General features: G+C 39.1%; 1 protein-coding gene across 2 annotated transcripts in view; it reads right to left on the bottom strand.

Annotated features, from left to right (window-relative positions):
• LOC131456517 (phospholipid-transporting ATPase ABCA1-like) overlaps nucleotides 1-16,158 on the bottom strand; it is a 124,607-nt gene that overhangs the window by 31,751 nt on the left and 76,698 nt on the right. For both annotated transcript variants that reach the window (XM_058624915.1, XM_058624914.1), the window contains exons 35-39: nucleotides 13,723-13,797; nucleotides 12,076-12,245; nucleotides 7,154-7,331; nucleotides 5,953-6,068; nucleotides 5,354-5,498 (exon numbers count right to left, since the gene is read on the bottom strand). In XM_058624915.1, coding sequence (XP_058480898.1) covers nucleotides 5,354-5,498; nucleotides 5,953-6,068; nucleotides 7,154-7,331; nucleotides 12,076-12,245; nucleotides 13,723-13,797 — 684 coding nt within the window. The remainder of the gene's footprint in view (nucleotides 1-5,353; nucleotides 5,499-5,952; nucleotides 6,069-7,153; nucleotides 7,332-12,075; nucleotides 12,246-13,722; nucleotides 13,798-16,158) is intronic.

The following is a 16,158-nucleotide window of genomic DNA, read 5'->3' on the forward strand; positions in this document are numbered from 1 at the left end:
ACACCAATGAGTAGCATGTAAAAGCTTTGATTATGTGAGCTCTGACTGGGAGATCAGCTGCACCGTCCTAATACTCAGAGATTGACTAGCCACTTTGACAATACTTTGCCCTGATGCAAGTGTGGATAGTGAACAAACATCCTGTTCTCCCTCGACATGCATGCTGAGTGCTCTACTGCTGTGGGGATGCAAATGATACGTAGAGGGAGCAGAGAGCAATATTAGTTCATCTACTTTCTTGATATTGAAATTAAGCAAACATGCTGGTTTGTATCCATAAAACCATCACCGAGTGAAGAAGGGGCATCACCGGAACAAAACCACAGAAACACAAGAGAAAAAGGAATATAAAAGTACATAACGCCCACGGGCTCTTTGCATGTTTCTGTTTCTTTTCCTTCTTCTGAAACTGTATACAAGAACAAAAAGAGAGGTACACACAAACACAAAGCCGACACATTATTGCTTCACTGTTTCGCAGGGCATAAACAAAACAATAACATTGTCTAAGGGCATTTTGTAGCTGTGTGTCCTTCCCCTAATAATAATTGATTACATGAAGACACAATGGAAGAGTCTGCAACAAGCTCAGAGAAGGTGGTACAGAAAGTCAGGAAAAGGAGGAAAAGGTGAGAGTATAGAAAACGTCAGAAAGAGGGAACACAAACTATTACTACATTTGGCACAGCATGGCTTTCAAACGCAGGCTCATGCATTATGCATGCGGCTTTATTGCAGCACAGTCTTCGAAGCTTTTGCATACATGGGGAGACTACTGGATAAATCCATCATTTCTGTGCAGGGGGGGTGCTAAAGCAAAGAGTGGGTGGGGCAGGGAAAGCGTTGCTTTTTGTTATAGCTATGTTGAGATTTGCAGATGGTCGTCAGAATTTATTCACCGATGTGCGCAACCGTGTAAGAGTAAGCTTTCAGTAGGGAGTAAAAGATGAACGCATATAACCATGGGAGTCCGAGCCTTAAGAACTATTCAAATGCCAGATATAATTTCTTGATCACCTGTCGACATTTCCCAAATGCATTTACAATCAAGAGGAAAAGCCAATGTGCTGTCTTTTAAGAATTAGATCCCACCACTCACTCAATCAACTCCATATTTAATGTGCTGACATTAAATATAGAGGAGGATGCAGTGGACAGTTAGCTTAGCTAAACATAAAGAGTGGAAATCTCCCCTGGCTCTGTCCAAACTTAATATCTGCTCACCAGCACTCCTAAAGCTCACTAATTAACATGCTCCACCCTGTGTTAGTGACTCCTTTCAATCTCTGCTGGCACAGCGTCTAGATGTTCATGGCTAAACATAATCCCATATAACACCCACATAAAATGGCAAAAATGTGTTTTTTTATGCCAAGCTAAACTAATTGAATGCTCGTTGCATTTTCAATGACACTGGTATAGCCACTGGCATTGTTATTGTTCTGCAAACCCAACTCTTGGTAAGGAAACAAATAAGCTAAGTTTTTTTTTAAATGTTACATTTATAGGTCTACTGTGTAACATTTCGGAGGGTTTATTTGCAGGAAAGCATTACACTAAATGTGAGATGTTTGTACGAGTGTATAATTGCTTTCAAATGAAATTTGTTTGGTTTTTAAAGCCTGAGAATAAGTGTTGGGAATGAACTTTAGGCCTTGCTTTACAGAGGCCACCATCTAAACAAACAAACAAACAAACCAGTCAGAGAGCTGTGTTTGCATTTTGAAGTGGAAAGTTAGTGCACAACAAATACTCTTGGAAAAGAAAAGGTCCCTGCTTCTTCTTTTCACAAAGCAACTCCAGGACAGTAGTTCTAAAGTTGAGCTAAAGCCATACATTCATAACATTCATGCATTGATAAACTAAGTGTGCTACATGAAAAGGTAATGTCTTTCTTATTATTCATACAGTATTACTGTTCATAACACATAATTCAAGAGCATCAAGGTCGAAAAATAAGAAACCATTCCATGTTACTTCCTTTGTTTAGGATCAGCAGTGGACAAATGCATGTGAGAGATTATTCTGTGCATCAGCAGATATGAGAGCATGATGTGAAGTCCTCATTGACTGTGATGTCAAAGGAAACCTTCAGATCTCCGACTATGTGTTTATCAACAGTGCATCTCTATATTTACACCTGTGCTGGGAACAAAGAGCAGTAAAGACACTTAAAAATCAATATCTTATAAATACTTCAGTTTTCCCAGCATTCAGAAATGAATATCCACCTTACACAAAAAAAATGTCGATAAAGAATAAGACAATAAAAACATGGCTTGTTAAAATGCATAAAGGTTGATATCTTCTTCTTGCAAAAGGTCACACATGAATGACTGGAACTGAGGTGTATCCAACAACATCATTTCACGTCAGCATTTCTAACCAACATTTTGCACACAGTTTCTTGTAACCGTTATAATTTAATCCATGTTTGTCCTGTTATTGCAGTAAAACAGCTTTTATTTACCAGCTGCTTGTCAGAGTAGAAGCAGCAGTGCAATTTTATACGAGAGTGGAATCAAAACACTACATTCACTAACCTGGTTGCATTACATGAGAGACAGTATGTAGACACAAAAACACATATTAAATCTCCAGGTTTGCTGAAGACTTCACTGTTCTTTAGATTCAACTAAAACTAAGCTGATAGCGAAAGTCAAATAAATAGTTCTGACCTTCGCTGAATATAAACCTAATTTGAGATCAATACAATGAAATAACATCTTTTCTTGACTGGGTGTTCATCAATGAGATCTAAGAGGCTCTGAGCTGGAGATGGAAATGGTGGACAATTTCCCCCCTTACGTTCATGCTATACACTCATAAATCATTTTCAAATTGTTTTGAAGGTGGCATTGTCTGCGAGGTGCTTATCTGACCCACATCGCTACTTGTGCTAATTCCCACAGCAGGGCTTCATTTGTAATGCTGGGAATCACAGTGACAACATACAGACACGACTCCTACTCGAAGACTAGTTTGATATTTTATGGAGAAAACGGTCAGGCGTTTTATTGAAGAGTTTTTGCTAATTTGTTTTGGTTTCTAGTCTTTACTGAGGAGGAGAGACCAGTCAGCTGTCTGTTGTGACAGTACATTATAAAACTATCTTTTATTATAAAACACACCATCAGTACTGGCTGCTGGACTCCAATTACACGACATGAGGTGGGTAGTATCTGGTCATACTGCCACACCTATACTTTTATCCTGCAAAATCTGTTTGTGCCTGTGGTTATCTGTGAGTGGCACATGGTGGAGGTATTGACTCAGACACTGCTTCAAGCATTTAAGGTGGACTGGGATTGATGCAATCCACAGGGAGCTGGACAGTCCTGGGGGGAAGAAAATCTCCCATTCGTCTCGAGACAAAACTGGGGCACAGAGTCTGTATCACTGCAGCTGTGCTTGTTCACTCTTTTCCTTTTGCGATGTCCTCACTTAGAAAAATGGTGCCATGCCCGAAAGCAAACTAGATTCACCCTGTGTTCGAAAACAGAGAACTGAGTGAAGTCTATAGTTAACTTTGATTAGACATGCAGGATCAGTGGGGCATCATTGTAGTATCGACAGTGTGTTAGCTATGTTGTAAATGGTTTGTTTTGGAGCACTTACTTGTTTCAAAAACGAGAAACAAGCTGCAATTGTACTTCTTTTTTTTTGGTTAGTTTTTTTAGATAATAGTAAGTTTTCCTTTACCTTTGTTAACCAGTTTTTGTGGGTAATCTTCCGCCTTCCACAGGAGTGAAACTGACAAAACTGGTTAACAAAGGGAAAGGAAAACTTACTATTGTCTAAAAACAAACCATAAAAAACTAAGTTCAATCAGAAGACCTTAGGAACTTTCACAATAACATTTGTAGATTGATGTTGAGCCATCAGGTTCCTTTATCAGTAGTAAAATCAAGTCAGATTAGTTGAATTATCATGGACCCTGTGTCCCTGTCGAGTCTCATAGAAACACTATCTCTGTCCCTAATGCCTTGGACAAGAGAAGTGCACCATAAATCTGTCCCTTTACTCTACCCGTGGGCAACGTGCTGTCCATTAAATTATCACCAGTGGCGCCCTTTATGAGTAATATGCTCCACTAACACTGTATCAATAAATAAAGTGAATGCAGCGACAACACAATGGCAACAACCACTTTGTTTGAGGAGCGATGCACCAGCTTGAAAAAACAAATTGATTATGGATGCTGGTGATAATAAAATTGCAATGCAAATGAGTCAGCCTCGTTAGGAGACAGAAAACATCCCATGCCATCACCACACGGTGCCAGAGGAGACATCAAGTCAGGGCAGGAACGTCGGAGGGGGACAGAGTGTGCAGAGGACTCTGAACAGACAACATTACCCTCCATCTGAAGTGTCGGATTAGTGCTGTGGGAGACATTCTGATGAAGAAACTGATGTACAAGTAGCTCGTCAGAGAGTGAAGCACCGTTGTGACTGTTAAGAAGTAATGACTGATCAGTGCCAAGCTAAAAATATGAAGTGAAAACAAATGGGGTGCAGGAAGCTAATTGTGCAAGTAACAATCAATCAGCCAAATTAGATATATTCCATTCAGAGGACGAAGAAAAGTTATCACCACCTGGAGTTTGCTATAGAGAATCCTGTCACTTAAACACATTTTATAGTCACAACAGGCCAATTTCTGTCTTCCTCTTCTTTTTTTTTTTTCCTTTTTCATTTATTCCTTTTTCTTTAAATGGAAAATGATTTCAGCTCCAATCAAAAATGAAATGACTGACAAGTCAACATCACCCTCTCGTTCTTTTCTCACCAAACTAAGCTCTCCATTTCTTCTCCAGTTCCTTTCTTGTGTCTTTGTCTTTTGATTCCCCAGCGACTAAAGCAGCTCACAGTTAAAATGAACAGTTGCTGAAAGATGGATAAGGAGAGTTCTCAGAAGACCCAATTCTCACCAAACGATTAAACATTAAGGAGAAAGGGGGAAATAATTCCTTTGAAAAATCCTTGGGAGGATAAAGGAAATACATTTAAAGTTATGCCAGGTAGGTACACACTCCACCCACAGGCGTACGAAAGTCTCTTCTTTGAAAACACAGCATTCTAGGATTCGAGTCAATTAGCACGTAGTGCTATAGCTTCCAAATATAGTTTCCGTGCAGTTACTGAAGAGTGAATGTCTGTGCTGCTGCTTTATATTAACTATACATATGTGCATATATACATATATGTATATATATATACATACATATATGTATATATATATATATACATATATATGTGTATATATATATATGTGTGAATCCACTCACTGCATAATGTGTGTATGTATACATGCACACATGCATGTGTGTTTGATTGAAGCTTGCACTTACATCATCATCAAAGAGCTCCATAAAAAAGGTGGCGATGCTCCCGTTAATACCAATGAAGAGGTTAATGCAGGTCAGAACCACGTAAGCTGTGCTGGGAACACTGAAGATGAAGGAGGCCGGATACATCATGGGGGTGATGGACCACCTGAAGAAAACAACACACAGTCACATAAACCTTACAGACCTAGCACAAACACATTTGGAAGTGGTTTGATGGACACATGTGACCACATACAAGTGAGACAATGCTATAATGACACTAATACAGCTCAGCACATCGTCTAAATTATGCAGATGATTAACAATCAACATATTCTGACAATAAACGACAAACACATGTAAGCCATTTTTTCTCTAAAACAGCATTCTGTCAGAAATATTTCTACTTTCCTAAATATATATAGAAATTCAACTAAGCACCAGACTCTGCTTATCTGCTTATCAGAAAACATCAGCAGAGCTGTTGGCTCAGTCAAACTCAATGCTACACCATGCATCTCTCAAAAATCAAAACTTGTACAACAAAAATGAGATCCTGCGTTGTCTCCTAAAGTCATCAACAGATGCATTTGAAGTATCAGGCTTTTAACAGAACTTACCCATAGAGGATAAGCAGCAGAATCAGTGCAGGCAGGTTAGGAGGGGAAACATAGGCTTTTTGTTGAAAGGCGAGGAAGATCACAATCACAATCAAACAAGGGATGATGTAGTTACACTGTCAAAACAAACATAAACAAGCAAATAAGTAGCTGTCCTTATCAGAAGATGTTGATGATGAAGGTGTTTTGATGATGCAGGGTATTCATAACTAAATCAAAAGATTGTACGGTTTTGAGCTTTTCTCTCTGTTTTTTTTTTTTTAGATATTTCAGACAATTTGTAATTATAAAATCAGTCAGTGACTTTTTAATTAGCACTCAGAAGCACCAGGCTCCAATTTTCAGTGAATAACAGACTCATCTGTCTCATATTGGAAGCAAGTGGTTGCTCAGTGAAACCTGAAAATGTTTCAAATCACGAAACCTGAAAACATTTATTTTCTATTCAATCTATTCAGTATCAAGAAAGGCTTTCACAATTATAATCTTCCCACAGAACACAATAAATATATTTGACAACTTTGATATCATTCAACTGTAGATAATGACTCATTTTCTCTACTGAACTTTTTATTGAAACAGTAAATAGAGAGGAAGAGTGGTTTACTGTATGTCCAGTTCCCAGCAAAAGAAAATATGCCCAGTTACATAAAAAGGCTTTCAATGTGGATTTCCTGTTTTCTATTGTTGACGGAACATGCATGCAGATGCTGAAAGCTTCAGGCTGGAATCATTACACTGGCACCGTTGGTACATTTGTCTTGCACTCAGACAGCATTTATCCCCATAATGATGAGTGCCCTGATGCCATTTCTTTACTGAAGGTGGCTGATAAAATGTTTATTTCTACTGTGCCTCGGGGAAACTGCAAGTAAGCCTGTTGAGTATAACCAGCAGGGGTAGCTAGTGTCGATAATTACGCCTCAGCCAATAACTGTTGCTCAGGTGAAGCTCTTCCCAGAGGCAATTGGTCTAAAAACCACACTATAAATTACAGCATCTCTTTCTCAAATTTGAATATAGCCATTTTTGGAATAAATATCATCAGCGTTGTGGGAGATGATCAAACTAGGCTAAAATGAGGCCTGTGGCACAAAAGCCAGATTTAATTAATTGAGTAATAAAGTGGGAATACTACACTGTACCTCGAGAAGCAGTGATCAGTCAGGAGGTTATGCAGCCTAACAAAACAGGTACTTACCATGTCCCAGGCAAAATTGGCCAGCCAGTAAATAGTGGGGTTTACTCCACTGACAAATTGCAGATGCTTGGCTTTGGTCACCCGCTCTTGGATGAGGAAGAGGACAAAGCTGGCAGGGATGAAGGACATGGCGAAGATAACGCAGATGGACACGACCACGTCTGTGAAGGATGAGGCCCTGTGATTGAATAAAGCACAGTAAACAGGAAGTTGATGGGAGAGCTATTACTGACACTGTTAACGAAACAGGAAAACAGGAGCCGAGATTAAACTTTAGCCTGTGAACATTTATTTCAATCAACAAGAGACTTGTTGAAGTGATGTATTATTCATATCCTTTATGAGGTGAACCAAAGACGGCCTCACAGAAGAAAATAATTTCATTAGAAAAGAGCTAACTTTGTTTCTATTCCTACTGTTACCACTGGGCTTTCGTGTGCTTCGATATCTAAGTTCTTACCTTAGGGCGCCATTCAGAGCGTTGGGGAAAAAAACGCTTTGTGAAGTGAAATGTGAGATCTTTATGATTTACATAATTATAGCTCAATGCAAATCTAAATTAAATGGTCTCATGGTTCATATGAAACTGAAATAAGAGCTGGAGAATACAGGCTCACTTGATTTTCCATTTAAATTGGAAATCTATATACGACAGCATGTAGTATAAATACTGCAGCATTTACTTCGGTGGACCTGTTATATACATTGCTTTACATTAACAGCATGTAGCATATATTGCCATATCCCACGTAGCAGGTGGTAAACTGTTTATTGTCTTCCTCGGTCAACATTTAAATATTGTGGTCATGTATTGTGGTCAGAAATACAAATACAAATAACATATAAAATAAAAGCGAAGAGTTTCTCTCGTCTCCTGGAAATGAGCCAGATGACACTTACAGAGCTGAAGCAGCATTTAGTTCATTTCCTGTAATGCAATAAACAAATTAGATTTATCACTCGGCAACAGTTAGGATGCATTAAAACCACTCTTGTTACACCTGCTAAAATAATCAATATAAATAATTTAGTTGGTATTGATGACTTAATTAGACAAGCATTACATACGTTAATGGAAAGCACTGCCAATGCTATTTGTACATAATAAAAAAGCTTTTAAAGATTATGATGGGCCAATTCCTGTACAAAGAACAGAGGAGTGCAGACTTTTATATGTTATAGTCTCTCTCTGTCATGTTAGAAACAAATTATACCTTTCTCCTCCAATATGTCGACCTTCATTACGTAATTATATATCTTCATTAATGCCACCCGAGCTATGACAGTGTCCTTCATTGTGCCTGTGCAATTAGTATGTGGTGTATTCTTTTAACCCCCACTATCTTCCTCAACCTCAGCCCAGAATAATCCCTTCACAAGACCTCCTACTGCGTAATTAGCATGTTAAATAAGTTACCCTGTGCGGATACATAGCTGTATTTATCATCGCCAAACAGACACAAGTAGAACACATGAATATGGAATAATTTACATCAGTGGGTGCTAACCCTGCATTTCAACAGGTTTCAAGGGCTGTGAGATCTGTTTGGGTGCAGGGAAGAGTATGAAGAAGCGATGGATCTAACCCTGAAGGGTTACAGCTGGTTAATGGCTGTAAAGAAGAGGGCATGCTATCTGCTAATTAACTAATAATGGAAGAGCGAGTAAGATGAGCTGTGGGGGTAAAGCTTTATAGCATGGACTGCTTTCAAATCTCAGACAGCTTCGATGTTTAAGTGTGGGGGGTTTGGGGTAAAAGAGATAATTATCAAATCTGAGGCTCCAGGCATTATATCCAGGTTATGGATTTGTGACAGGCAGAATTATGTGGATTATATAATCATTTAGATTCGAGTAGATGTAAATTACAATTTGGCAGTAAGAAAAAAAAAATGTACATAGACAGATAGATGTGTCAGAAATTATATTAATCCATTGATAGCAATGGAATTACACATCCATTTCAAATGGATGGTAAGACATGACGTTTGTCAGTTTCATTAATATTCCTGAGCAATTAAGAGGTGAGAAATGTCACAAGAAAATAGAAGTTATTTGATGGTTTTTGTGACATTCCCAAAGAAAAAAGGAGACATCACAAAAAATGAGGTGGCACATTTGACAGGTGTAAAACATCAATTTGTTTCCACCTGCATACTTCCCACAGTTGTGTGGCTCGTAACGTCACTTGCACTAGAATTGGTTGGGGTTTCAGAAGTGAAATACAATAATTATAATAAAAACCCACATTCTAAAAGGTCATGTTTGGGGAATTAGGCCGACTGGTACGAGCTACGACCTTATGATTTGATGTTGTCATTATGTCAAAATAAACTTGCATGGGAAATACACAGTGCCAGGCACTAATATGTTTCGGAGATCAAGCAACCAAGTGCAATTTGCAAGGAGAAATTAATATCAAGGCCTGCAGCCCTTCTAAAGGTAAGCTAGCCTTCAAGATTATTATTATGCAGCACTGAAATATTTAGTCAGTGTGACGTATAATATACGACATATTATGTCGTCTATTTCGAATGTGCTAGAAACCATGCAGTGTGTTTGTGTGTTTGAGATGGAGAGACAGAGACAGAGAGAGAGAGAGATGAGGCATCTTTTGCTCAGTGTGTGTGTTTGTGTGTGAAAAATACTTTGTCGCATATTTTAGAATTGGGTTGGCGAGTTGGGAAATTCCTTATCGAAGCATTTACATCATATATTGATTTCTCGAATGGTATAAGTTGTCTGCCCTACCGCAGTTTACCCTAATGCCCCCGATTAGAAGCGTTCAGACTCCGACCCGGGTGAAGTGCAGTAGGGGAGAATATTACTTCAAATTATCACGGGCACAGTCTCGTAACTTATGCTGATAAATAAAAGGCGAGGGACCAGTTCATTTAATGATGAATTATTAATAATAATATAAAAACGCTAGCAATTGTATCTGCATGACATTCAGGTCATGTCTATGAGAAATATAAGGATAGAACCGGAAAAGTAATACTTCACTTCAGTTGTCAACAAGCAAATTAAAATAGTGTTCACAAGGAAACAAATGAGTTTAAAGTAGATTTTGACCAAAACACGGCAGGAAAAGTACAAGCATTAGCATGCATACTAACATGACGCTGAAATGTTCCTTTTGCTTTTACATATGGAAATGTCTACCAAGGTTTTTTTTTTTTTTTTTTTTAAACCCTGTATCTATTAAGTTTTATATGAAGGGCTTTTTTGCAGCTTAGAGGCACCATTATGCTAAAACTCTACAACTAAACCTTCACTATGCTCACCTCACAATGCCACTACCTCCACAAAGGACGGCTTCTACTGTGTATTATGCAAACAAACTGAATATTTTTGCACCACTCTGGTGTAACAATGCTTCAGAATCGATTTGAAAATCCTTGGACACCATGGACCTGGTCTGTCCTCTCTCTGGAACCCTCAGTTCTTCTGGTAGATGTCTTGTAATTATTCCCAAATTTCGAACGTGGACCCACTGTGAAGCATCCTTTTCTCACTATGATCCATCAATTCATTTATCTATCTACTTACGGGTAATGTGATAAGAAAATAACTTAACAATTGGTTAAATGAGGCTTAAAATGTAGATGAGTGGTAATCCTCTGTGACTTGTCATTTGATCCATTTAAGACTAAAAGCACAAATAAGAAACCCAGTTCCATAGTGCTTCATTATCTGCGCAGGTACTCCTTTTTCCCATTCTTGTGTGAAATTATTCACACAAGAATGGGAAAAAGGAGTACACTTATTCATCTATGAGATTCATCTATGAGATGCCTAAGTTAATCTGAAGATCACAGCTCATAAATTTTAGTCATCACAGCCTGCACAGAGAAGCAGAGAGGGACGATGCTCATCCTGGATCTATGGTAGGCAGGCCATCGTAATTATCTGCACCTGCCGCAGTCTGCCTCTTTAACTCAGGACTGTCGTCAGCACCTGATCACTACATAAATACCTAACTGAGGACAAGGCTGGAGTGGCAGCAGAATATGGAATAAAACTGGGGCTGTGTGGTGATTGGTAGCAGCCACTGAATTTCCTGTATAATGTCAGGCCTTGTATTATGACACTGCATGGTAATTTGCTGCAGTGAGATGTGTTCCCGTGGCTTTCCACTGAAAGCCTTGATTGAATTAAGGTCTCTGAATGGCCAAAATACTAAATATTCACATTCAATAATGTTCAGAAATACACATTCATATCTGTGGTCATAATAAGAAAACAAAACAGTACACAACATATCAAGAACTGCCTAAATCCATATGGTGTGAGCTACTATTTTGTGGTTTAGCACGTCATAAATCTCTAATTCTCATGGGAATCTGCTCCTTTGCTAGTCCTTGATAAGACATGAAGTAAAAATCCCCTTTAGGAGTTCCCCTGGGTCTCAAAATCTGTGCACAGTCTAACAAATCCCTCATCTATCTATCATCCGTCCTACATTTTCCATTGTACTGTCTCTTACTCATCTGTTCTCCCTTTGTCTGGGCTGTCTTCGCTTTTCCTTCCCACTCCATTGCTCTGTCCCTCTCCCTCTGCCTAGTCTCTCTCAGATCCCCAGTTACCATCAGTTTCTCTCGTGCATCTCCCATGATGCATTGTCAGAAAATCTGCATTATCGTTGCAATAGTGTATGTTGAAATTTGATGTCAACCAATTTTAGATTCTCGCCATGTAAAACATGCACACGCTTAGTTGTATTCAAAGTGCTGCTGTGCTGTAGATTTGACAGGTTTTGGCACATTGTTATCACATAAGTTATATAAAACATGGACATGTGCTCTACAAAGCTGAAACATGACACCATGTAAGACTCTACTCACTAACTCCATGCTGTTTGAACCTGATTTACCCTTTAATCATTGTTTTTTTTTTTTTTTTTTGTACTGATGACTCACAAGGCCATGAAGGAGAGTTGCTCTCTGGTGAGGTTGAGGGGGTGATTGGACACAGAAATGCCGAACTGGCGGGGATTCTTGCCTGCTGGCAGATTTCCCCTCAGGATGGCATTGTTGGCCACACTGAGGAAAGACACCACGGCGTGCCATGCCTGGTTGTAGAACCACACCTGCCGAGTTAGAGACAAGTGTAAGCATGAAAAACAGCGTGTAGAGGCTTTGCGCTTGCTTGAGATGCTTCCCAGCAACTATTATGTTTGACACAATTATTTGTAATTAAAGATCTAATAGAAATGTTTTGAAAAAAGACAATCAAAGACGTTCTATTGTTGAATATATGTGGCAATGGACACCACAACTTGTTACAACACCACTACTGTTAGCAAGTTAGAAACAATGATGGGACAAAATCTTGTTTTAGAGCCGAGTTGTTACAATACAATGATGTGAATCACCATATGGCCATAAAAAATGTGTGTTTGATCACTTATAAACACTTGCATTGATTTGCTGTTGTAAGATGCGCAACACAGTATTTTGTTACTGTTGTACTGTTGTATAGGTATATCATTATCTCATATAATGGGTACAATCCTGAAGAAAATACAATGCATTGTGTCCATTCTGTGCTAAAAAGCCACTCTGAGGAGAAGTGGTCAATTGATTTTCAAGCTGTTTTGCTGGAGATACTGTTCTGTCAGAATATGCAATCATTCATTTAATAAAAGATAAAGATCTGTGATGGCTGCCAATTCCAGATATGGTGGAGCATTCCAGCTGTAAAGAGAGTCAAATACGTTAATTGTTTGCATTCATTTTTTATGCAAGTGATCTGTGGCTGCTGGAATGAAGAGAAGAAAAAAAACGTTGCAGTGAGAGAGGACGCCCTGCTGATTGACAAAAAGTAATAATATGTCCCTTTATTATATTCCCTTCATCCTGTAATTTCTGAAACGCTTGCAGCTAAAATATCATTTGATGTATTCAAGATAACAGTAAAGAGCACAAGCTCGTCTGTGAAATACAAGACGGTAAGACAGAGGGAGTGAACAGAATATGTGAGAAAGTATGACAGCAATTCAAATTTTCACTTCTAAAAAAAACATCACCTTGTTTTACGGAGGAGGCAACACTCTGATGGGATTTTAACGTCAGTCCCCATTTTGAATTATGCACACAAATGTAGTGTGCTTTGTTTGAAGGCTGCCTCTCTATTCATTATACAATGAATTATGTAAAAACACTTTGCTTTAATTTATGACTGTCAAGAAAGTTCAAGGTTGGGCTTGCACTATAAAAATGGATTTAATTATCAAGTTTCCCATCCTTGTGTCAATTTTTGCATTAATAGACGGCACCATCATACCGCCGTGCCATATTGTGACTCTATCCCAGTTGTCATTATCATCACATCCATTCCTGACTTTAAATGCAGAGGATGTGGGCCATATAACCTGTTTTGAATTAAACTATCCCTGTAGTTAGAAATTGTGTGCACTTTTACCGTCTTATACACCCCATCATACCCCATTTCTTTCCAAAACATTTCAACGGCAACAGCCTAATGTCACTTCTACGATCATTACAACTTCACTTTATTATTCTAATGTATGAAAGAGAAGGGGCACCTGCCAATTATTCTAATACCTTGACGTTGTTCCTGGTTCCCAGCTTCTTCAGCAGCGTCTCAGACTTCTGTAAAAGCTGATCAGTGACATTATCCTACAAAAAAATGTGGAAAACAAGAAAGAGAAACACTTAGTTAGAGACTTAATTGGATACACTTGAGAAACCACTACTGCTCTTTGAAATCCAAAAACATGTGTAGGAGGAAGACACAAATTAAGACTTTCGGACAGTATTCGGATGTGATGAGGCACTAATTTCCCAAAGGCCAGTGTGTCCCGTTTTTCTGGCTACCTTTTCCTCCTCTGACATTTCTGTTATTAAATAGTGTGAAATAATTAAAACATAAGAGGAGGAAGACTAAAAAAGAAATCATATCAATTGGCTAATTACCTGGTGTCCCTTTAAAAATGTAACCAGTGTTGCCAGAAACAAAGTCTCCAAATATTTTTTCCAGAAGTATTGCCCAAAACATCTGTCTGTTTTTATGGTGACCATGTAAATGGTTGACTGGACAGGTTGCATTAAAATCTGCAATACTCCACTTGTGCTTCATGTGCAATGAGCCTTGGGATGATGGCTTGAGACGACAGGCACGCTTTTTTTTACAAACTGTCATGTTGATACCATGCTGTTCAGCCTGGTCATAAGAGCATTGAGCACATTACATGTGTGATATAAATGCAAATGGACCACCTGCTGGACTCAGCTTTCATCACAGGGCTATAGGGAAGGAAGGAATGAGAAAGGCACGGAAAGAAGAGAGGAGAGGAGAGGAGAGGATGGTGATGGAAAAAGTGCAGGTGACAACTGAGAAGAGATGTGGGGACAGAAAAAAATAAAGGGAGAAAAATCAAAAAAGACATCCCAAGAATGCAGGAGAACGCTCAGGTGCATGTGCTTGTCTGAACTGATAGAGGCTGTAACAAAATAGACACAAGAGCTATTTCTAGCCCTGAAGACATTTAACTAAGGACAAGGGACTGAGGAGATCATAGCACGACTGTTTTTTGTCTCCTTTCTGCGATGGCATAACATCATTTCAATAACACAGCATGAAATCTTCATCTCATTCCATATCAATGTGTAAAGAAGGGGGGGGAAGAAAAAGCAAACTATCAAAAAACCAATCTACACTGCACAATCACAAGTCACTACCTATTTATACAACAGGGAAAGGACACAACGACAAAGCTTGTCTATGAGAATTCTGCCAGCAAAAGCAAAGGAATCATTACTGTGTTTGGGATGTTTTTTTCTCCTTCTCCCTGGTTTGCATTGTTCCAAGTAGCAACAGGCAGTGCCAAAAGGGGACCATCCTGAGGATTAGCGGTAGCTGAAACGAGATGAGAAGTGCTCCAGCAGCTGCCTGGGTCTAATCCTTGACAAACTCCCCCCCGCTCAAGGACAATGACAAGGCTGGTTTGGCCAGTGGACCTGCCAGTGCCACGGCTAACAACAAAGCCACTCGAGTGTGTGGTGACATTTTTGGCTGTGGCCTGCACAGTTCAGCGGTCATATGGTCTGTATGACTGTCTGCCTAAGGTGAGGATGCATTAAGAAGTTGGCAATAATGAGTATGTGCTTTAGAGGGGTTTATTTCCCTAATTTATTTAGCTAGGTATGACAAAAAGTGTTGCAAATGGGGGATTATAGAAACTTCTCAAGGAAGAGGAGTGACATTTGTTCCATCTACATAACAATGTGTGCCATCTGAGATTTTTTTTTTGGCTTAATTATACAATTTGAGCACAATGTCTCTCTCGCTCTCATGGTTTTCTTCACCTTTTGCTGCACAGAAGAAAATGTCTACCTGCTTGACAGAGGAAATGCAATTACACAAAAGTTTCAAAGCGCAGTTTCCAGACTGCACAGGTGGCTGAAAGAGCAGACGCATGTCTCTACATCCCGTTACCATCTCACATCACAATGCCTTCAGAGCAGCAGCAGCAGCAGCAGAGAGTCAGCCATTTCCCAAAGACAGTGTAGCACTTGGCAACAAAAGGAAAAGAGAACTAATGCTACACCATTAGAGTTGTATTAGTATTGCAAAGATTAAAGTCACATCAGTGTCAAGATCCAAGAGACGGAAAGGGAACTGTAGTAAGGATGAGACCCGACATGCCAGAGGGCAACGTGCTGATTTCAAATGTAGTTTTTAAATGTGTATAACAGTTCATGTGTGTGAACTGTTATACATGTGTGCAAGAGAGAGTTTAAGAGAGAGAGAGAGAATGATGCAAAAAACTCATTGGGTAAAAGTGTATGACTATGCTGTACATAGATGAATTTAATTCAGGTAATTGAAGTAGAAATGTTTTGCTGCATGATTGTGCGTGTGACTGTCAAGACTCACATTACTCAATTTATTCAAAGCAATGCACAGACCTTTAGACCCCGTTGCCATAGACACTCAACGAAATTAATTTGAAGAATGGAAACCTCCTTTCTCCTTCA

The sequence above is a fragment of the Solea solea genome, chromosome 3, assembly GCF_958295425.1.
Source record: "Solea solea chromosome 3, fSolSol10.1, whole genome shotgun sequence".
Taxonomy (NCBI): Eukaryota; Metazoa; Chordata; class Actinopteri; order Pleuronectiformes; family Soleidae; genus Solea; species Solea solea.